Source organism: Bufo gargarizans, chromosome 2 (genome assembly GCF_014858855.1).
Source record: "Bufo gargarizans isolate SCDJY-AF-19 chromosome 2, ASM1485885v1, whole genome shotgun sequence".
In the NCBI taxonomy this organism is placed as follows: domain Eukaryota; kingdom Metazoa; phylum Chordata; class Amphibia; order Anura; family Bufonidae; genus Bufo; species Bufo gargarizans.
The window spans coordinates 436981664-437005167 of NC_058081.1; the positions used below are offsets into that span (position 1 = coordinate 436981664).

The 23504-nt window shown below is 42.3% G+C and overlaps 1 protein-coding gene across 1 annotated transcript in view; it reads left to right on the forward strand.

The window, feature by feature from the left end:
* The window catches only part of FSTL4 (follistatin like 4), a 748534-nt gene that overhangs the window by 576327 nt on the left and 148703 nt on the right, over positions 1 to 23504 (forward strand). Inside the window, exon 6 of the mRNA XM_044277373.1 lies at positions 17927 to 18047. Coding sequence (XP_044133308.1) covers positions 17927 to 18047 — 121 coding nt within the window. The remainder of the gene's footprint in view (positions 1 to 17926; positions 18048 to 23504) is intronic.

Consider the following 23504-nt stretch of genomic DNA (forward strand, 5'->3'; position numbering starts at 1 on the left):
TGCGAATATCTCCATATGTTCACATGTTCGGCGAATCGCGAACACTCAAAGTTCGCAGCGAAACGACCGCCGGGCGAACCGGAGGTCATCTCTAGTAGGGACCTATCGTATTCGAGGAAGAAATGTGGTGGAAAAACATCCTGAATGATCGTGATCTGTGATCTCTTAAACATTTGGTGAAATAAAAAAAATAAAAAAACAACAGTAGAACTCAGGGCTATGTTTAATAGTGAAAGTAAGAGCATTTCCACACACACAATGCAAAGCAAACTCAAGGGATTGAGACTGAACAGCTGTGTAGCCGTAAGAAAACCACTAATTGGTGAGGCAAACCAGAAAAAAAGGCTTTAATTTGCTAGGGAGCATAAAGATTGTACTCTGGAGCAACGGTAGAAGGTCATGTTGTCTGAGTAGTCAAGATTTACCCTGTTCCAGAGTGATGGGCGCATCAGGGTAAGAATAGAGGCAGCTGAAGTGATGCACCCATCATGCCTAGTGCCTACTGTACAAGCCTGTAGTGGCAGTGCTATGATCTGGGGTTGCTGCAGTTGGGACGGTTCTAGGTTCAGCAACAGTATGTGCTCCAAGAATGAGGTCAGCTGACTGCCTGAACATACTGAATGACCAGGTAATTCCTTCAATGGATGTTTTCTTCCCTGAAGGCACGAGCATATTCCAAGATGACAATGCCAGCATTCATCGGGCTCAAATTGTGAAAGAATGGTTAAGGGAGCATGAGACATCATTTTCACACATAGATTGGCCACCACAGAGTCCAGACCTTAACCCCATTGAGAATCTTTGGGAAGTGCTGGAAAAGGCTTTGCGCAGCAGTCAGAATCTACCATCATCAATGCAAGATCTTGGTGAAAAATTAAACACTGGATGGAAATAAATCTTGTGACATTGCAGAAGCTTATCGAAACAATGCCACAGCGAATGTGTGCCATAATCATAGCTAAAGGTGGTGGAGACTTTTTTTTGGGAAAGGCAGTGTAATTGGGAATATCAGTACATTATACCTATTTTATTGAACAAGTTGAAAATGATTGAAACATAGAAACATAGAAACATAGAATGTGTCGGCAGATAAGAACCATTTGGCCCATCTAGTCTGCCCATACTATAATGGGCAGACTAGATGGGTAGTTTCAGCAAAAGCAATACTGCAGTAATGCCATTTTTATACTTGTTATTAAACGCATTGCATATTGCTGCAAGATAACGGATAGTTATATAAAAAACAATACTGCAATAATGCAATTTTTATACATGTGTTATAGGACTCATTTAACTTTTACTGCAAAAAAAATTGTTATATTACCACATTTGACATTGCAGTTCAAATACATTTTACTGCAAAAATTAACTTGTTAATACATAGTTCAAATATATTGTACTGTAAACATTTCATTGGTATACCCCTGTTAGTGAACACGTTACTTCATCAGACTGTGTCGTTCAGAGACATTTTACTGAAAAAACTGCATTACCAAGGCAAATTGTCAATACCAGTATAAAGTGTGTTTGTAGGGAGGGACATTTAATTTAGCCTCTGCCTTTAACCCCATTTTGTAAACTACACTACTTAAGGAATTTATTGATTGATGTACTGAGCACTTTGACGCTACAGGTGTTTCATAGGTTTTATAAACACTTGACTGTGAAAATAAAAAATGCAATTTCTGCCAATAAAATGTTACATAAGTCCCTCATTTTCACAAGGGTAACAGGCGAAAAATCATGCCACGATTTGTAACCCATTTTCTCCTGAACATGGAAACACCATATATGTGGTCATAATCTGTTGTATAGGCACATTGCAGTGCTCAGAAGGGAAGGAGTGCCATATAGCTTTTAGAGAGTAGATAAAGCTGGATTGGTATTTGGGCGCCATATGGTGTTTGAAGAGACCATGATATACCCCTACAGTAGAAATTGCCACTAAATCCAGAATGAAGGTACTTACTGATTGAGTAAACATCATCTGACAGTGATACATTAGCTGGAAAGCCCTTTCAGAGGAAATCAGAGAGTAGGGGAAACACTCATTAAGTCTCTACACAAGGCGTCCCCCTGTAGGATGAGCTTCCTGAAGGATTACAGCTTTATACAGATTAACCAAAAAGCTCCATTCCCTAGTGGAATGTAGCCAGTAGTGTTGAGCACAAATTTTCGAGTAGTGAATTTTAATTGCGAATATCACCACTTTGAGAGTTCACGAATATTTAGACTATAGTGCTATTTATTCGTTATATTGAATATTCAGCTTTTTTTTTTTTCATCTGAACACATGATTCCTCCCTGCTTCTTGCTTGTTCATCACTGCCGATTAGCGCAATCGCGTATATATTGGAGCACTTGACTCTATCTGCATATAAAGCTATTCTCATGTTCTGCTGTGGCAAGCATTTTCTCCAGTCTCAGGAAACTTATACCAGCTTGAAAAATGTAGCCAAAGTAACCCACGCCTGTATTTTGTGTTACGAATTCGCATTACGCGATTTTTACATTGCCGATTTTTTTCATTCAATAAAATCATTTCAAATTCGAGAAATTCTAGAATATGACAAATATTCTACAAAATATTTGGGAAATATTCGAATATAGCCCCTGCCATTCATCACTAGACAGTACAGCCAATTGAGATGTTTCATTTTACATCATGTGTTTTGCCAGTGTAAGGAGAGGTTGTATTTTGGAACAGTGACAGGCTGTTAGGAACTTAGGAATGCCAAACACTAGCTATTAGGGCCACAAAAGTCCTTTTAAGGACTGGTAACGTTGTGCTATCGATAGGTGTGATACACAGAGGGGTGTGATATTTTTATAATATACTTCCTAACATAGAAAGTATATTATAGTGCATTTGTAGGCTTCCAGAAAATACTGATTGAGGGCTGCGATTTATCAGCTTCCACAAAATAGCGATTGAGTTTATCCATATACCTGCGTCCACAAAATTACTACTTGAGGGTGATATACTTGCTTCAACTAACAACTAATTGAGGCCTGCAAAGGTTTAAAAGTAATATCAGGAAGTATTACTTTACTGAGAGAGTAGTGGATGCATGGAATAGCTTTCCTGCAGAGTGGTAGCCGCAAATACAGTGAAGGAGTTCAAGCATGCATGGGATAGGCATAAGGCCATCCTTCATATAAGTTAGGGACAAGGCCTTTTCATAGTATTCAGTATATTTGGCAGACTAGATGGGCCAAATGGTTCTTATCTGCCGACACATTCTATGTTTCTATATCAGCTTCCACTATACTGCTGTTCTACAGGCCATTCCTCAGGGGTGGTAGGGGAAGGGCAGGTGCATCAGGCCCAAGTGGGAAGTTGGAGAAGGTGCTTGCAATTATGTCAAAGGACGCACCAGAGATGGTTGAGTGGCTCACTCAGCCTTCCACTTCTACACCCTCCTCATCCTCTGTATCTGCACCCTCCTCACTCTCTGCTGTGTGCACCCCAAAAGACACCACCACCACCACCACAATAGCCCCTCCACTCGAGTCAGAGGAATTATTTTCCCATCCATTCCCAGACCTTACCGATGTGCAGCCATTTTTGGCATTAGATGAGGAAGAGGAGGTAGCAACGGCCGCCACACAGCGGTCTGATGACAGTACCCAGATCAGCACAAGGAGGGTCGTCCCGCGCTTTTGCTGCCTACTCCGAGATCTCTAATGTCAGCGGTGGTGAAGGTGACGATGATGACCTGTTGATGGTCGTCACGTGGGTGCCCACAAGAGAGGAAGAGTAGGGGAGTTCAGAGGGAGAGACGGAGCAGCAGATAGGGAGGAGAAGGAGTAGAGACAGGCAGAACTCACAGTGCACAGGAGGCTAAAAGCAGACTGCAAATGTATCTGGAGCGAGCCATCCACCATACATGGTCACATCTTGCGCTCCCAGGACGCCGACACATGGCTCCTCAGTGTGGGCTTTTTTTTAACGTGTCAGCTGCTGACAATAGTGTTGCCAACTGCAGACTGTACTGTCAACGCATAAGTCGCGGTAAGCCCAACACTCATCCAAGGGACGACTGCCTTAAGAAGGTGCCTGGCCTCCCATCACCCAGTGGGAGCAACACTGTTAGAACCCACAAAGCCACACTTATGGCCTCTTCTCCTTCTTCTCTCTCCTCCCATTGGTCCTCCACTACCCCTTCCACCATACAGTCATTGCATTCATCTAGCACAAGGCAGGCTTCCGTGGCCCAAATGTTGAAAAAATAATGACGCCGGATAATCCTCTTGTCCAACAGCTGACTGCTGGCTTTTCGTAACTGCTAGCCAGCCAACTGCTGCCATATAAATTGGTGGATTTGGAGGCCTTTAGAAAATTTGTGGCCATTGGCACACCGCAATGGAAGGTCCTCGGAAGGAAATTTTTCTCTCAGAAGGGAATCCCAGCGCTATATGGCCACGTTCAGCTGCAAGTTATTATATATCAAGCACACAGTGTCGGTGCGAAGATACATCTGACCAAAGACACGTGGTCTAGCAAACATGGGCAGGGAAGGTACATAACTTTTACTGCCCACTGGGTGAACCTTCTGACAGCCATCAAGCATATAACCCGTGGCACCCGTGTGGATTTGGTGTTACCGCCACAGATTGCATGCAGGCCTGCCTCTTCTTCAACTCCTCCTACTCCATCATGTTCATCACAGTGCAGAATGATACATTTGGTGCATGGCTTTAGACTAATCTTATACCAACTACTGATTTGCACAAAATGGTTGTCCAATCTTCAATTTTTTTATTTTTTATTATGCAGTCCTAATAGTCCTCACCATGCATACATACACCCCCAATACCAGTTTTTCATGTCTGTGCTTTCTTCCCCCTGTCCTGGCATCAGACTATACTGGCAGATCTATTTACTTTTCTAGCTTCCTATTTTGTTGAATATGTAACTTTATTGATAATGCCTGGCTGCCCTGTAGAGTGATGAATCAAAGGCTGAACCCCCACCCACTGTTCAGTCTGCAGGAGCTATTCCCACTACAATGCATGTGGCCATGTTACTACACTCATACATGAATTATACTAGTCTATTTCTCACTCAGTGTCTAAATCACGTCACTGACAGACTCCACAGACTCTTCCGCCACCATCTAGGAGTGCAATAAACAGCTTTAACCAGCAAGCACATCCAATCACATCTGTATCTAATCCTTTCATGTGCAATACAGTCTGCTGTGCATTATTTACTACCTGCTAAACTGTCTATCTAATCCCATCTTGTATAGAGTTGAGCGGACACCTGGCTGTTCGGGTTCGCCAGGTTTGACCAAACTTCTCAAAAAAGTGCAAGTTTGGGACCCGAACTTGACCCTGAACCTGAACCCATTGAAGATAATGGGGACCCGAACTTTATTTAGAGCTCTAAAATGGCTCTAAAAAAGTAATGGAAAGGGCTAGAGGGCTGCAAAAGTCAGCAAAATGTGGTTAAGAGCATGGCAAGTGCTCTGCAAACAAATGTGAATAAGGAAATGACTTAAAATAACATAAAATACGCATTGATCTAGGAGGAGCAGGTCCATATGGAGTAGGAGGTTGAGAAGGCGGAGGATGTGGCGGTGTAGGTGGAAGCGGCGGCGGAGGAGGAGGAGGTAGCCAACACTGGGTTTTGTTTTTGTTTTTTATTTTATTTTATTGATTTATTTTTTGTTCAAATTTGGGTAGACCCCAAAACATTGGGAAAGATCAAAATAAAACAAACTGAAAGTGCGCTGGAGTAAAACAATGTCTGGGTGAGGCCGGTATAAATGTTGATTCTACACAAGGTACGGACAAGTCCTGTGGGATCCTTGCCTGGTTCATTTTAATAAACGTGAGCTTTTCCACATTGGCTGTGGACAGGCGGCTGCGCTTGTCTGTGATAACTCCCTCCTGCCGTGCTAAACAAAAGTTCAGACAATACACTGGCTGCAGGGCAGGCCAGCACCTCCAATGCATAAAGGGAAAGCTCAGGTCATGTGCCCAATTTGGATACCCAGAAGTGTAGGTGTGTGCACACATACTGCTCTACCATGTCGCACGTCCCAGTGACGTCCACGATCCAATTGGATATTTTCTCTATCAACTTTCAATGTTTTTTTATGCGCCTGCCATGGTGATCACGGGTAACGGGGAATCAGGGTTCCATGCCAGAGAGGGAGCCTGAGAAAGGGATACCACATCCAAGGGAGGTCAATAGCTGAAATCTGATCGTGTGGAAATGTGGGACAAGTTATTAAAGCAAAAGAATCGAAGGAAAGGAGGGGGCGCACAGCAATTACCAACTCCCGACTCGGGGAGGTAGCGACGATAAATAACAATAAAGGACTCCTAAGATGCCCTGTTATTGGAATGAGTAATAAAAGATTACAGGGAATGTCACTGCAGTATTTTGGATGAGGAAACGTTATACAGGAGAGGCCCTGCTGCCGCTTTGTTGACTCTAGATAACTTCTGCCTGATCGCACATCCCCGTGAAGTCCACGATCCAATTGGATATCTTCCCTATGAACTTTCGATGTTCTTTTATGCGCCTACCATAGTGATCACGGGTAACGGGGAATCAGGGTTCTATGCCGGAGAGGGAGCCTGAGAAAGGAATACCACATCCAAGGGAGGTCAATGGCTGAAATCTGATTAGGTGGAAATGTGGGACAAGTTATTAAATTAAATTCAGCACATGCGCCAGGCAAGGGATGTGCGTCAAACTGGCTAGGCCCAGAGCTGCTATGAGATTTCGCCCATTATCGCACACCACCAGGCCGGGCTTGAGGCTCACTAGCACCAACCAATCATTGCTCTGTTGTTCAAAGCCCGTCCACGGCTCCTGCGCGGTATGGGGTTTGTACCCCAAACAGATAAGTTTAAAAAATTGTCTGCTGTCGTTTCTTCCTTTCTATGGTTGGTGGTGAAAGTGTTACGCTGACCGGATGAAGAGACGGTAAAGGATGAGGTAGCGGAGTAGGAGAAGGAAGCAACAGGAGGCAAATCCTCGGTGGTGGAAGGACATGCGCCAAACTGCCATCTGCCTCAGGCCCAGCTGCCATTGCATTTACACAGTGTGCTGTTAGGTAGATATAACATCCCTGATCATGCTTACTGGTCCACGTATCCGTAGTTAGGTGGACCTTGCCACAGATTGCGTTGCGCAGTGCACACCTGATTGTGTCCCCTGCTTGGTTGTGCAGGGAAGGGATGGCTCATCTGGAAAAGTAGTGGCGGCTGGGCACAACATATTGTGGGACAGCCACCGCCATCAGATTCTTAAAACTGTCCGTGTCCACCAGACGGAATGACAGCATTTCAAAGGCCAGGAATTTGGAAATGTTGGCATTCAAGGCCAGGGATCAGGGGTAGGGGGGTACTTTCTCTTTCGCTCCAGTGTTTGGGAGATAGACAGCTGAACGCTTCCATGGGACATTGTGGAGATGCTTGGTGACCGAGGTGGTGGCGATGCTGGCACATACTCTGTTTGCAAGGGTGGCAGGTGCCACTGTCACTCCAGAGGTGGATGAAGAGGCCGAGACTGCAGCAGAAGAGAAGCAGGAGGAGCCAGAGACCTTTCTTGGTTTTTGAGGTGCCTACTTCACTGCAGCTTAGATGCCTGGTCATGTAGGTTTTGCTGAGTTTTAGAACGCTTATGCCTCGCTTCAGGCTCTGAATGCACAGCGTGCAAACCACTCATGTCTTGTCGTTAGCACATTGTCTGAAGAACTGCCACACCAGGGACTTACTTGGAGCTGGCTTTGGTGTGCTCGGTCCCTTGGTGCGGTGGGCAGTAGCAGGCGTACTATTTAAAGGACGGCCGCTCCGCTTTTGCACCCTGCTCCCTTTTTCCTGTGCTGGTGGCTCTGTGTGACCACTGCCTCTTCCTCCGAACTACACAGGTCACTCGCATGACCTTGATTCCATGTGGAGTCAAGGACCTCATCGTCCTCTACATCATCTTCCACACAGTCTTCACCCCTGCCTTCCTTGTCGGTCTGCACACTGCAGAAAGCCACAGTAGTTGGCACCTGTGTTTCATCATCATCCGAGACGTGCTGCGGTGGTCCTCCCATGTAATTATCCTGAAACATAAGTGGTTGGCCATCGATGCACTCAATCTCTTACACTTCTGGGGTAGGGTTGTGTGGATGGCCCTGGGAAACCCTGCTAGCAGAGTCATCAAAAAGCAAAAGAGACTGCTGCATGACTGCTTGGCTGATTTGCAAGGGCATGAAGTGAAAGACTGATGGACATCGGCTGCAGGTGCCAACTTTGGTCTTTCAGGAGGGGACTGGGTGGGAGACAATGTGAAGGAACTGGAGGCACTGTCAGCCACCCAATCTACTATCGCCTTTACTTTTTCTGGCCTCACCATTCGTAGAGTGGCATTCGGGCCTACCAAATAACGCTGAAGGTTCTGTCGCCTACTTGCACCTGAGGAAGGTGTTTCACTTGTGCGTGTAGCTGGCACAGATCGACTACGTCCTCTCCCTGCAACAGGAGCTCGACCAACACCAGCAGCACCATGACCAGGGCCACGTCCCTTATTTGACTTTCTTCTTATTTTTTGTGGTCACCCACCTAAGTAACAGACATTTTTACTAAATTTAGTTCCCTGTCAGCAATGAAGAGCAGGGTTTTTTCAATGGCAAAAATGGGTTAATATTACCCACCAATGGAACAGACGATTTTTAGAAATTTTGGTCCCTGTCACCTATGCAGAGCAGCGGTTTTTCAATGCCAAAAATGGGTTAATGTCACCCACCAATGGAAGAGACCATTTTTTTAAATGTCGGTCCCTGTCACCTATGCAAAGCAGGGTTTTTTAAATGGCAAAAATGGGTTAATGTCACCAACCAATGTTACAGACAATTATTTTTTTATTATTTCCCTGTCTGCTGTGTAGAGCAGGGGAATAAAACAGCCAAAAAAGGGTTAATGTCACCCAACAATGTAACAGACGAATTTTTAAAAATGATTTCCCTGTCTGCTATGTAGAGCAGGGGTATGAAACAGCCAAAATAGGGTTAATGTCACCCAGCAATGAAACAGACAATTTTTTTTTTATTATTATTTTCCTGTCTGCTCTGTAGAGCAGGGGTATAAAACAGCCAACATTGCAAATATGTCAACCCCTAAACGCACAGATGGATTAACTATATTATTGTCCCTGGCACATATGCAGGTGCAGGTGTACTTCCCACAAAAATTGGTTTGTCGCCCACCTAACTAACAGACGGATTGAGTATTCAATTATTAATATTAATTTTAGATATTGCATTGTGCCCACCAAAAAATTGCTGTAGGAGGGTCAGCCACAGAATGAATAGACAGATAAATTATCTTTCTGTGTCCAGGGTGTAAAAACGGTGCATTGCACATGTGCCGTTGCTGTACAATTGTGTACCTGGCCTATGTTGGTGCAGGAATCCACCCTCCGAGACACTTGTGAATGACTGGCCTGATAACCATGGAAATGTCACCCCACAATACTACAGATGGATTTAGTGTATTTATTTGCCTGGCTGTCAGATATACAGCGCAGGCCACAAAGGTACTTTATGGCCAAAAAATATGTGTTTTTTTCACCCACAATGTCCAAGTTGTATTTACTGATTATATTTCACTATCAGATTTGCAGTGCAGGCCGCAAAGGTACTTTCTGGCAAACAAAAATATGATTATTTTTTTCACCCACAGTGAAACAGATGGTTTTAACTGACTCTTTCACTATCACAAATGCAGTGCAGGTCGAAAAGGTACTTTATGACCAAAAAAAGAAGATTTTTTTCACCCACAGTGAAAAATATGGATTTATTGATTATATTTTTTCACCCACAATGAAACAGATGGATTTAACAGATTTTCTTTCACTATCACAAATGCAGTGAAGGGCGCAAATGTGCTTTTTAGCAAAAATAAATAAATGTATCCCCCCAGAATCTTACAAATGGATTTACAAATGTGCAGCACAGGGGTACTTTACAGAAGAAAAATTGAATATGTCACCCCCTGGGTCCCTGAATTCATATGTAGTGATGGTGCATTGCACTTGCACAAAATGGCCACCGACGCCCACCTAACTAACAGACGGAGAAAACTTATTGTGTCACTGGGCTCAGGGCAGGGTTGAAAAACGTTGCACTGCACCCACTCAAAAAATAATAATCGCTGTAGATTGCAGAGTTAACAGCAAGTTCTGATATCAGATTCTTTCCTATTCTCTCCCTCACAGCAGCAGCATCCTATCCCTACACTAGTAGGAGCTGAGTGACGTGAGGCGCTATCTGACTCCAGCTTATATAGAGGCTGGCCAATCACAGCCATGCCATTAGTAGGCATGGCTGTGATGGCTTCTAAGGGCACACGAGTTAAACGCTTGTTGATTGGCTGCCCTGCAGCCTTTCAAAAAGCTCCATTAAATCGCCGAACACCGAACTCGAACCTGAACTTTTACTGAAATGTTCGGGTCTAGGGTAAAAAAATAGTAAAGTTCGGTACGAACCCGAACTTTGCAGTCCGGGTTTACTCAACCGTAATCTTGTACTATACTGTCTGGTGTGGTATGTATCTAATCCTATCCTGTATGATACTGCCTGCTGGAGTGTGTATCTAAAGACTCATGCACACAAACGTATCCATTCTGCAGTCTGCAAGTCGTGGATCCATTTTTTTGCAGAGCCATTGACTTCTATAGGTTTGAGGTCTGCAGTTTGAGGATCAGAATAGGACATGCTTTATCTTTTGTGGAAATGGCATACAGATGTGGAAAACACATGTACGTGATCTGTGTACTTTCTATATCTATATGTCAGTCCTAATGCTACCATTCACAGTGCCCCCATAGCAAAACACAGTGCTCCAATTGCCATACACATTGCTATCCACAGTGCCTCCATTGCCATACACAGTGCCCCATTGCCATCAAAAGTGCCCCCTTCTACAGTGACCCTATTGCCATCCCAGTGCATCCTTTGCCATTCACAGTGCCCCCTTTGCCATTCATAGTGCCCTCTTTGCCATCCACAGTGCCCTCTTTGCCATCCACAGTGCCCCCAGTGACATACACAGCATAGAAATCAGACTCTGTGGCTGATCGCTATGCTGTGACTCATGCACAGTCAGTACACACTTCCACAGAAGCCTGTACAGTAAATAGAGAGCCCCACACACGTGCACAACTTTGCAGGCGTTGGGACCAAGGAACTCAAGCAGGATGCAGTGACATCAGTCATGATGTACCATCTCCTGCAGAAGAGAAGAAGACCACGAGGGACAGGAACAGCAGAAAATACCAAAAGAGTGGTCATGTGACCGTACAGAGCATCCAGGATAATGATACGGCTGCTGCTGGGGGTAAGTTAGATTAAGAGGACATTTTTCAGGTAGGGCCGAATAAACCCTTTAAGTTTTATCCCTTTCCAGCTAATCCACACCCCTTTCCCAGAAAGTCACACCCCCTCGTCAGACAAGGCACTGTGGATTATTCTTTTTGGCATACTTGCTTCTTAAATACATTTAAAAGGTGATTGCACCAGAATTCACTATAGTAAATGTGGACCATTATGTCTATGTGACTGTGAATCTGTCCATACCTGTACTGTAGACAGTAGATAAAAATCGACAGATGTGCAATAAATCAGTCATCTTGCGTGCATTACAGATAAAAGTCAGTGCGTGACCTATATTTGTATACTGAATGACCACAATGTCTAATAAAAAGTAGAGATGAGTGAATTTTTCAAAAATTCGATTTGGCTGATTTTTTTTTACTAAATTTGCTTCAATCAGAATTGAAAAACTGAAATTAAAAACTGCTATTTCCTGGCTACAGAGAGCCTTTATAGTGGTGTAGAACACTGTGCCTTGCAGTAACACGCATAGGGAGTCTGTTGTGGTAGTGAAACAATACTGTGAGTTCGTATGACATGTATGACTTATTTGGGCAGCCACAGGTCCAAAACTGAGCAAATAACTCAAGTATGAACTCAGCCTTACAGGTAATGTTAGCGCCAAGAATAAGCGCGTGGAAAGAGTGTCAGCAGTAAGTTTGTGTTGAAGTCACTGATTATTTTGCCCTTCCTCTGATCCGTCAGAACAATAACCCCAAAAAAACTGATCCTGTCTCTGAAGCAAACAAGGTGCAGAACAGCGTGACACCGCAGTGCCCTGCACATGTGGTATGCTGGAGGGGCACTGTGAATTGTCCCTGCAGAGGAGTATAAGGACACTGTGGAGGATGAGGAGTCAGAGGTAGACATTGTTGCAGGACCAACGGCGTGACTACATGGAGGCGGAAGAGGTGTCACCTGGCCAAGTTGCTGGTGTGGCTGTGCAGGAACCACATTCACCCAATGGGCCATAAAAGACATGTTTTGTCCCTGATCGTAGTTACAGCTCCACACGTCAGCGCTGCCGTGCACTTTGTCAGACACCAACAGGCTTAAGGACTGGCCCACCTTCTGTTCTACATGCGTGTGCATGGCTGGTACTGCCTTTTTGGCAAAGAAATGATGGCTTGGGACTCTCCACCTCGGCTCGTCACATGCCATCAGTTCTCTGAAAGGTACACCACTTGGAAAGGGAGGGACTGCAGCATCAGCAACTTTTCCAGGAGAACGTTCAGCTTCTGCGTCGTTGGATGAGTGCACGCATACTGTTGTCTCTTGGAAATCGCTTCAGTGATCGATTGCTGACAGAATGAGTGACGAGGAGCAGGAGCATCAGGACCAGTAGATAATGGGAAGGACAGACAGCTCCCTTTGAATGAGGTGGTGGAGCCTTGACTGCCTGAAACTGGGTGCGTGCCACTGGGTGAGGCAGGCTGGACCACCACATAGGAGCCACGGTTCTCCCAGGCCACTTTATAATGATGTTGTATATGTTGACGCAGGGCCATAGTGCCAACATTGGCATCCTGGCCACGCTTCCCCTTCTGCCCACAGATTCTACATATGGCCATATATTCACCCCCTCCAGCGGCTTAACAAAAAACTCCCACACCACTGAGTAGGTGATTTTACCCCCAACACTGACCGACTGCTACCGCTGCTGCCTCCGTGAACCCGTGCACCGCAATTTCTGCGAAGTGGGCATCTACTCTGGGCATCTTTGGCTACCGACCTCCAACTGCTGCCACCCAGCTGACTCCCGGCCATGCCAGTGACTTGCTGGTTCTGCCGCTGCCTCATGGGCAAGCTGCCACCCTCTTCTCCCAATGATGAAGCCCCTTCGTCAGAGGGGGTAAAGATGTGATGACGTAGTTTTGCTATGTAGGTTTTTAATGTTGCTCCTCCGTACTGATCTTGTTGAAGATTGTGGACTAAGATTTACAAGGTGTAAAGAGCAGGGTCTGCAGCAGCACAGAGTATTTCAGGAGTGTGCCGGTTGTGTTGGAAAGGACAGAGAGGATTACTAGTTCTCAAAAAGCTTAGAATCAACGTTGAAAAAATATATGGCATCAGAAGTGTGTGAGGACGCCATCATGATAGGATGGGTATGCCATCCAGGGCAGATTGTATATGTGGGTGACATACAGACTGTAACCAGGAAACAGATTGAAGAATGGGGACAATTCGATCTGATAACTGGCGGCAGTCCTTGTAATGACTTATCTGTGGTTAACCTGCACTGGAAAGGCCTTTATGGGGGCAGTGGACAACAGTTTTTGAACTTTCCATGATTACTCAATAAAGTGTTGCCTAAGACAGGAGAGAATCAGCCAGTCTTCTGGTTATTCGAGAATGTGATTGCGATGGATAAAGCATTCCAAAAAACAATTTCTCTCCACCTAGAGACGAATCCTGTCGATTGATGCAAGTGCCGCATTGGCTGCTCATCAAGCCAGATACTTCTGGGGGAACCTGCCTGGCATGAACAGGCCTCTAGTAGCTATAGACAATGATAAAAGCTTCAAGATTGCTAATAAGTCTTTTCACACAAGCCACAGAAGGCTTTAGAACATATAACTGCACCGCTAAACGGCAAATATATTTTTCGTTTGCCACCAATACACAGTAAAAAGGCTTTACAACATATAACTGCACCTCTGAATGGCAAATATATATTTTTGGTGCCATTAATACAGGTCAAAAAGAGCTTTACAATTTATAACTGCACCGTTGAATGGCAAATATATTTTACTTTTGCCACTAACACATGCCACAGAAGGCTTTGGAACATATAACTGCACCACTGAACAGCAAATATATTTTTATTTTGCCACTAATACACGGCAAAAAGGCTTTACAACATATAACTGCACCGCTGAACGGCAAATACATATTTTTTATGCCACTAATACACATCAAAAAGGGCTTTACAACTTATAACTGCACCACTGAATGGCAAATATATATTTTTTGATGCCACTAATACACAGCAAAAAGGGCTTTATAACTTATAACTGCACCGCTGAATGGCAAATATATTTTTTTGTGTGCCACTAATACACAACATATGACTGCAACATATGACTGCATATGACTGCACCGCTGAACTGCAAATGTATATATTTTTGTGCCACTAATACACGGCAAAAAGGGCTTTACAACTTATAACTGCACCGCTGAACGACAAATATATTTTAATTTTGCCACTAATACACAACAAAAAGGGTGAAATTTTCTCGCGTCACCAGTCAACAGCTAATAAGCCCTTTTTTTCCCACTAATACAAGTAAAAAATGCTTTAGAACATATAACTGCACCACACTAGTGCAAATAAAACGTAGAAATATTTCCTTGTAATAAACCTTGCTAATGCCTGTATCAAACAGTACTTGCACCCAAATAACAAGAACGGTTTGCTGAAATTACAGAGCTGTATAATGGCAATTTGGATCCCCAGTCAGTGCAGCAAGGTGTAATAGGATTGTTCCTATTACCCAGGCTGTAACCTCCACTACTGAACCCTGTTTAACATAAATGCTGTGGAATGATTCCTCCCTACCCTTTCCCTACACCTTGAATATTCTTTCACTGCATTAGTAAATCGCTTTTTTAGCTCAATTAAGTTTTTTCTAGCACTGTCCCTAGCGCCTGCTGACGTCTCTCTCTGCACTAAGTACACTGGTAAATGGCAGAATCTAAGATGGCTGACGCTATTTATAGGGCTGTTACATCACAGGGCTGGCAGGTTGCTGATTGGCTGCATGCATAGCATTATGGGTGATCCCGCCTTCCCAGAGTTCCTTTCTCCATGTCCTCACACGAGTATCAGCCATTTTAGGAAAAAATGTGATTTGTTATCACGAAGCGCAAGGAAATTTGGCTTCGGTGCGAATCGAATTTTTCCTGAAATTCGGATTGAATTCCACTTTGTCAGCTTTGTTCGCTCATCTCTAATGAAAAGCTCAAAAAAAGGCTGGAGAAAAAAGTTTCTGCAGATTGCCTGAAATTGATTGCTTCTACAAAAGAATATGACTAGTTAATGTTGCAGAATCTTACCTAATATTAATGGCCAGCTTTAGTTTATACTCAATGATCATGATTGCAATAATCACTATGTGAAATTGGGCAAATAATTGGAGTCCATCATCATTTGACCCTCTATTTATTCCAGTCCCATCACGGTCATTGTTATTATCATCACATTTAAACAGCGGTCCGATTGCAAAATCCTATTATCATAACCATTTTTCTATTACCGGGATAACATTGTATGGTAGGAATTGTTCTCATACAAGCCAATCTGAGTCAATAGCTCACTCAATGACTAGGTAATGACCAAGTCAATAGGCACTTGTTAGAGCCTAGTTCACAAGGCTGTACTGAGGCATCCAGAGTCTGTGTGGCTCTGTACTACATTGCCTTAGACACTCCAAGTGCCACCATATGGTGCTCCAAATAGAGATTGCTCTCTTTATTTCTAGGGGAGGACAGCTCACCGATGCTGCATCCAATGGAACATTCCACTTTTTTTTTTGCTGGAATCCATATGAAATTGGAGGCATATAGGGGTATAGTAGGATGCACCAAAATTTGTGTGCACCATACCGGATCTCTGTAGAGAAAAAAAAAGTTTGTAGCAAGAAATATGTTTGTGTGCATGATCCTTTGGGCTGTCTACAATATTATATAGGAAAGGGGCTTCGAAAGCCTAGTGATAGGTGAATGAACTTTAGCATAGCAACAGGACATAGGGAAACGGTGTAAAGCATAAAATGTATTTTGATTAAATTTGATAAGAAGGGCATTCGACTGCTTCAAGCATTTACTGCAGGAAATGGATGGTTTCATAGTGTGACTGTAGTTCTCCTTTCATCATCCACAGGTCAGTTGATGCATTTGGCTTGGTCAGCGATTATTACAGCTATTTCTCCTTACTGAATTTCTTTAACAACCGTTAGTGACATTTCAGGGCTGAGTTTAGGAGACATCACATAAGAGTATCTTTCATGGCTGACGTAGATCTATTGCTATGAAGAGTGCATATTCACTTTTCTGGATGCTGGTAGTAAATAACCAATCTACATTAAATATGGCCTTCACATTTTCTTTACTGTCTAATATGATCTATAGTGTATGTAAATGTATGGACATTGTAATGAGCATCACACCACAGATGTGGCACAGTTTTCACAGTATATGACCACAACGTGTATAAAGACACCCTGGTGAATACATTCGTTTTGTAGTCTGAGTGCTACAAGTCTCCTCCCATCTCTTGGCATATGCAATTCTTGCACAACCTTACAAACCTCAAGTTGAGCGAATTAGCAAATTCAGCAAATGTGAACCTTGAATTTATGTTGGAATTTAAAAATTGTCAGCAAAATTTGTAGTACATATACATTTTTTCTCCACGTCTATAGGGTTTCTGCAGCAATCACAGCTACATCTGCAGCCCATTCAAAATATCTGTGTCACTATTAGGGGTGTCTGTAAAGTAATATACCTTGATAGTTGTTGCCTGTCTGACAGTGAGCGTACCCTCTGGCCGTCCTTGTCCCATATGCCAGTGTTTGACAGTGTATATCAATATATGCAGCAGCAAGTCAGTCCCTGTAGAGAAGGGGGGCACTCACCTCTTACTGCGACTTTCAGAACTTCGGTATTGTCAGGAGGATCAAACAGTAGTACAGGTTCAGATTCCAGGCTCATAGTCTTCAAGTACTGATAACTCAATTAAGAAATGAAGGTAACGCTTATGCAGTCGACTATTCCACTAGAACTGGCTGCTGCCAGACATCTCTCCTTATCTACTGACAGAATAAACGGATCAGGATTTGAAATTCAACTTGCCAACCCCCCCCCCCCCCAACATCATCCTCCAAAATATCCTCCAAATAGGTTACTAATATCAGATCAGCGGGGGTTCAACACCCAACAACCCTGCTGATCAGCTGTTTGAAGAGATCGTAGCAGCAGTGCAGTGTAACTCCAACTTCTTGTCCTGTTCACCTAAAGTCAGCCTCCGCCAATCTGATATTGATGTGGATAACTCAGCAATATACTAGCCCTGCAAAACCTCCTTAATGGCTTTCACATTTTTATTAGACATTGGGGGTCATTTATCAAACTGGTGTAAAGTAAAACTGGCTTAGTAGCCATAGCAAACAATTAGATTCCTCCTTTCATTTTCCAAAGGAGCTGTCCAAAATGAAAGGTGGAATCTGATTGGTTGCCATGGGCAACTAAGCCAGTTCTACTTTACACCAGTTTGATAAATAACCCCCATTGTTTATGGAGTTAACCAAATTTGCATATGCAAATAGGGGAGCCATGGTGTCATAGCCCCGCTATTTTCATATGGTAGTATAATTAAACTTATCTTACTTTTATTTTATTTTACTTAACTGACAGGTCTAAACAAACTGGTATCACATTTGATATCAATGGGTTCTGTACAAACGGACATTGCACTGTGTCATTCAATTGATTCTACATTAACACTTTTATGTCTTTTAAATTGTAATACTTTGTCTCCACAGGATTTTGGAGAAGACAATTCATTGTACATCACCAAGGTAACAACCGTTCATATGGGCAATTATACATGCCATGCTTATGGCTATGACGACCTCTACCAGACACACATCCTTCAGGTGAATGGTTAGTAAATGGCACGTATGACAATTCACAAATACCACTGTTAAAGATATTGCAAATAAATGTTAGAAGTGATGAGAAAATAAATGCAGAAGAATATATTAGAAGTCATGAGCAATGTGTATATATATATATATATATATATATTTGTTTTATTCTAATACTATGATTATTTGTATATCAACAATTTTTATGTCATGTTTATCAAATGTATATACTTCTTGGCTGATGTATGCATATACAATGATGAAAGTTATCAGGAGAACCAGGCTCTTGCTTTCAGTTCTTCTTCTCCCTTTCAGAACAACAGGGTAGTATGACCTTCTGGCTGTGGAATAATCTGAGCTGGACCCCAACTCTTCAATCACCCATGGGCAGCACGATTGCTCAGTGTTTAGCACTGGTACCTTGCAGTGTTGGGGTCCAAGCTAAAATTTTGAGGCCAAAATGTGCATGGAGTTTGTATGGGTTTCCTCTCAAACTCAAAGGGTATTTATTAGAGTTTTGAGACAGTATATCACAAAATAAAGCATTATAAGAAAATAAATAAAATGAAAAGTGAATGGGTAACATCCCCAAAAGTGTATATGCATGGGTACATAAGAAAATACTGGAGCCTTATAGTTATGTTGGTGCTATATAAGCAAGTAAAATGGAGCCCTGGAGTTCCTGTATGTAATGGAAAAAATATAGATATTGTGGTCTGGATCCCATATATATATATATATGTATATATATATATATATATATATATATATATATATATATATATGCACTCACCTAAAGAATTATTAGGAACACCTGTTCTATTTCTCATTAATGCGATTATCTAGTCAACCAATCACATGGCAGTTGCTTCAATGCATGTAGGGTTGTGGTCCTGGTCAAGACAATCTCCTGAACTCCAAACTGAATGTCAGACTGGGAAAGAAAGGTGGGCTACAACAGCAGAAGACCCCACCGGGTACCACTCACCTCCACTGCAAATAGGAAAAAGAGGCTACAATTTGCACAAGTTCACCAAAATTGGACTGTTGAAGACTGGAAAAATGTTGCCTGGTCTGATGAGTCTCGATTTCTGTTGAGACATTCAAATGGTAGAGTCCGAATTTAGCGTAAACAGAATGAGAACATGTATCCATCATGCCTTGTTACCACTGTGCAGGCTGGTGGTGGTGGTGTAATGGTGTGGGGGATGTTTTCTGGGCACACTTTAGGCCCCTTAGTGCCAATTGGCCATCGTTTAAATGCCACGGGCTACCTGAGCATTGTTTCTTACCATGTCTATCCCTTCATGACCACCATGTACCCATCCTCTGATGGCTACTTCCAGCAGGATAATGCACCATGTCACAAAGCTCGAATCATTTCAAATTGGTTTCTTGAACATGACAATGAGTTCACTGTACTAAAATGGACCCCACAGTCACCAGATCTCAACCCAATAGAGCATTTTTGGGATGTGGTGGAACGGGAGCTTCGTGCCCTGGATGTGCATCCCTCAAATCTCCATCAACTGCAAGATTCTATCCTATCAATATGGGCCAACATTTCTAAAGAATGCTGTGTTCCTAATGGTGTTCCTAATAATTCTTTAGGTGAGTATATATATATATATATATATATATATATATATAAATATATACAGTGGGATGTGAAAGTTTGGGCAACCTTGTTAATAGTCCATGATTTTCCTGTATAAATCATTGGTTGTTACGATAAAAAAAATGACAGTTAAATATATCATATAGGAGACACACACAGTGATATTTGAGAAGTGAAATGAAGTTTTTTGGATTTACAGAAAGTGTGCTATAATTGTTTAAACAAAATTAGGCAGGTGCATAAATTTGGGCACCACAAAAAAGAAATGAAATCAATATTTAGTAGATCCCCATTTTGCAGAAATTACAGCCTCTAAACGCTTCCTGTAGGTTCCAATCAGAGTCTGGATTCTGGTTGAAGGTATTTTGGACCATTCCTCTTTACAAAACATCTTTAGTTTATTCAGGTTTGATGGCTTCCGAGCATGGACAGCTCTCTTTAAATCACACCACAGATTTTCAATTATATTCAGGTCTGGGGACTGAGATGGCCATTTCAGAACGTTGTACTTGTTCCTCTGCCTAAATGCCTTAGTGGATTTTGAGCAGTGTTTAGATCCAACCCCAGCACAGCTTCAGCTGATTCCTGTACATTGGTCTCCAGAATCTGCTGATACTGAGTGGAATCCATGCGTCCCTCAACTTTGACAAGATTCCTAGTCCCTGCACTGGTTACACAGCCCCACAGCATGATGGAACCACCACCATATTTTACTGTAGGTAGCAGGTGTTTTTCTTGGAATGCTGTGTTCTTTTTCCTCCATGCATAATGCCCCTTGTTATGGCCAAATAACTCAATTTTAGTTTTATCAGTCCACAGCACCTTATACCAAAATGAAGCTGTGCTTTAGCCCACCTCAAGCGGCACTTTTTGTACTGTGGGCAGAGAAAAGGCTTCCTCTGCATCACTCTCGCATACAGTATCTCCTTGTGTAAAGTGCGCCGAATGGTTGAACGATGCACAGTGACTCCGTCTGCAGCTGAAGATGATGTTGTAGGTCTTTGGTGCTGGTCTGTGCGTTGACGCTGACTTTTCTCACCATTCGTCGCTTCTGTCTATCTGAGATTTTTCTTGGTCAGCCACTTTGAGCCTTAACTTGAACTGAGCCTGTGGTCTTCCATTTCCTCAATATGTTTCTAACTGTGGAAACAGACAGCTGAAATCTCTGAGAAAGCTTACTGTATCCTTCCCCTAAACCATGATGGAGAACAATCTTTGTCTTCACATCATTTGAGAGTTGTTTTGAGACCCCCATGTTGCTACTCTTCAGAGAAAATTAAAAGAGGAGGGAAACTTACAATTGACCCCCTTAAATACTCTTTCTCATAATTGGATTCACCTGTGTATGTAGGTCAGGGGTCACTGAGCTTACCAAGCCAATTTGAGCTCCAATAATTAGTTCTAAAGGTTTTGGAATCAATAAAATGACAACAGTGCCCGAATTTATGCACCTGCCTAATTTTGTTTAAACAATTATAGCTCACTTTCTGTAAATCCAATAAACTTCATGTCACTTCTCAAATATTACTGTGTGTTTCTCCTATATGATATATTTAACTGACATTTTTTATCATAACAACAAACGATTTATACAGGAAAATCATGACGATTAACAAGGTTGCCCAAACTTTCGCATCCCACTGTGTGTATATATATATATATATATATATATATATATATATATTATTTTTTTTTAAACATACTGTTTATTGCTTTTATGTTTTAACAAAAGAAAGCATTACAAATAAAATCATACTAAAAATAAAGAAATACAACAGCAACAAGTATTGCCTAGTGAACTAACAGCAATATGGACTATGAAGTCCGTAATTTCTTACTTTTTCGAGTCCAATATTTGTTGGAGGAAACTTGCCTAATCTTATTTAGAACATTCAAAACATGTGTATAGCACGAGAGATCCATATAGTTACTTGGAGGACCTTTGTTTAAGAGAAAATAAGAAGAGAAAAGTGAAACATGAAAGTATTTCAAGTGTTGTATGTATTCATAAATAGCTTCCATTTCTCCCATCTAGATGCGTTCTGTGCAGCTTTACCAATTTGTTTAGCAATGGCATCTTCCATTATGCAGTTATATTGTACTTTATTAATTGTTTCTGTTAAAACAGGAAGGTTTGTGGATTTCCGTCTTTGTGCAATTAGTGTCCTAGTAACTGTAAGGACATGATATACAATAGTGATATCTTTGATGGGCATATTCTCTAAACCTAAAGAAAGTAGGGATACTTCTGGGCCCCATGTGAATGTAGATCAAATTATTTGTTTCAAGAAACGGGCTATGTCACTCTAAAAGTTCCCCACCCCAGAGCAGTGCCACCAGACATGCATCAACTTTCCCACCTCTGCATTGCATCGCCAACATAATGGAGAGGTCTGGGGAAAAATCCTAGAAAATTGATAAGGGGTGAAGTACCATCTGTATAAAAGTTTTCTCAATGCCTCCAAATGATTTCTGCACTTGGATTTAGTGACGCTGAGCCTGAATATATGATCTCACTGCTCTGTGGTGAAGGATCGTCCCAGATCCAACTCCCATTTAATTTGAAATGGTAATGACCCTTAAAATGTGGAGGTATAATATTGCTTGATAGCATTTGGACAAACGTTTCTTTCGCAGGGTTGAGTTGGAGAAGAAATGTTCAAAACTGGGAGTGGGAGAAATAGGGGAAGGTGGAAGTATGTTCAGCAAATGTCTTAACTGGAGATACTTATAGAAGTCTATTTTATCAATACCAAATTTTTCCATAATCTGTGAAAAAAGAGTAAGAATTTGGTCTTTAAGAATCTACCCTAGTGAGTCAATACCATTGTCTATCCATGCTGCCAAGCCAGGCCTGAAATTAGAGCTTGTAAGACCTGTAATGGTGTAGTAGGCAGTCTTAGAGGGATTAGTGTCCTAATAAAGTAACATCTAGTCCACAAATTAATTCCTGCTTGGAAAGGGAGTGAAAGGGAAAGGTAAGTCCCTCTACTCAAGGAAGTGCTTCACAAGAAGAACCTCATGTTTAATGTCCCTACTAAACACTGTTCCATTCTCACCCATTGTTTACTAGTATCATTTATCCATAGATATTTTAGCTGGTCTAGGATAGTTGCTCTATAATACATCAGGACAGATGGACATCCCAGACCTACACGAGAAATGGGAAGAAATAGAGTAGAGGCAGGTACTCTCCGTCTACCATTTGCCCAGATGAAGTTGAATAAAATGTTTTGGATTTTTTTAATGATTTGTCGGGGGACAAAAATAGGTAAGCATCAGAAGTAATATAATATTTTAGGGAGTAAAAGCATCTTGACAGCAGCTATACGCCCCAGCCATGATATAGGATATGTCGAGAGGGACTTGACGTCAATATAGAGCTGTTTAGTTAAGGACTGATAATTGGTGGTCAAAAGCTTAGTGGGTGGAAATATTAAGACTATCCCTAAATATGAGATTCCTTTAGTCGTCCAACGGAAGGGGTATTCCTTCTGTAGATTTGACTGGGTTCTCTCATCTATACCCATCCCTAGGGCTACAGATTGGGTAGTATTAGGTTTACAGTAGTTAACTTTGGTAAAACGAGCCAGAATATTCATTACATGGGATAGCAACGTTTCTGGTTTACTAAGGCAAATAAGAACGTCATCCGCAAAAAGACCAATTTTGTGATCTTCTGACCATAAGTTGGTGACCTCAATATCTGGAGATGATCTAATGTGTTGGGCTAATGGTTCCATAATCATATCGAAAATAAGGGGGGACGGGGGCGGAGCCAGCGCCGGTCTGAGATGGCCGCTTGATTCTGAGCTCCGTGTTACAGATCGTTCATAGCACCAGCAATCTTTCGCC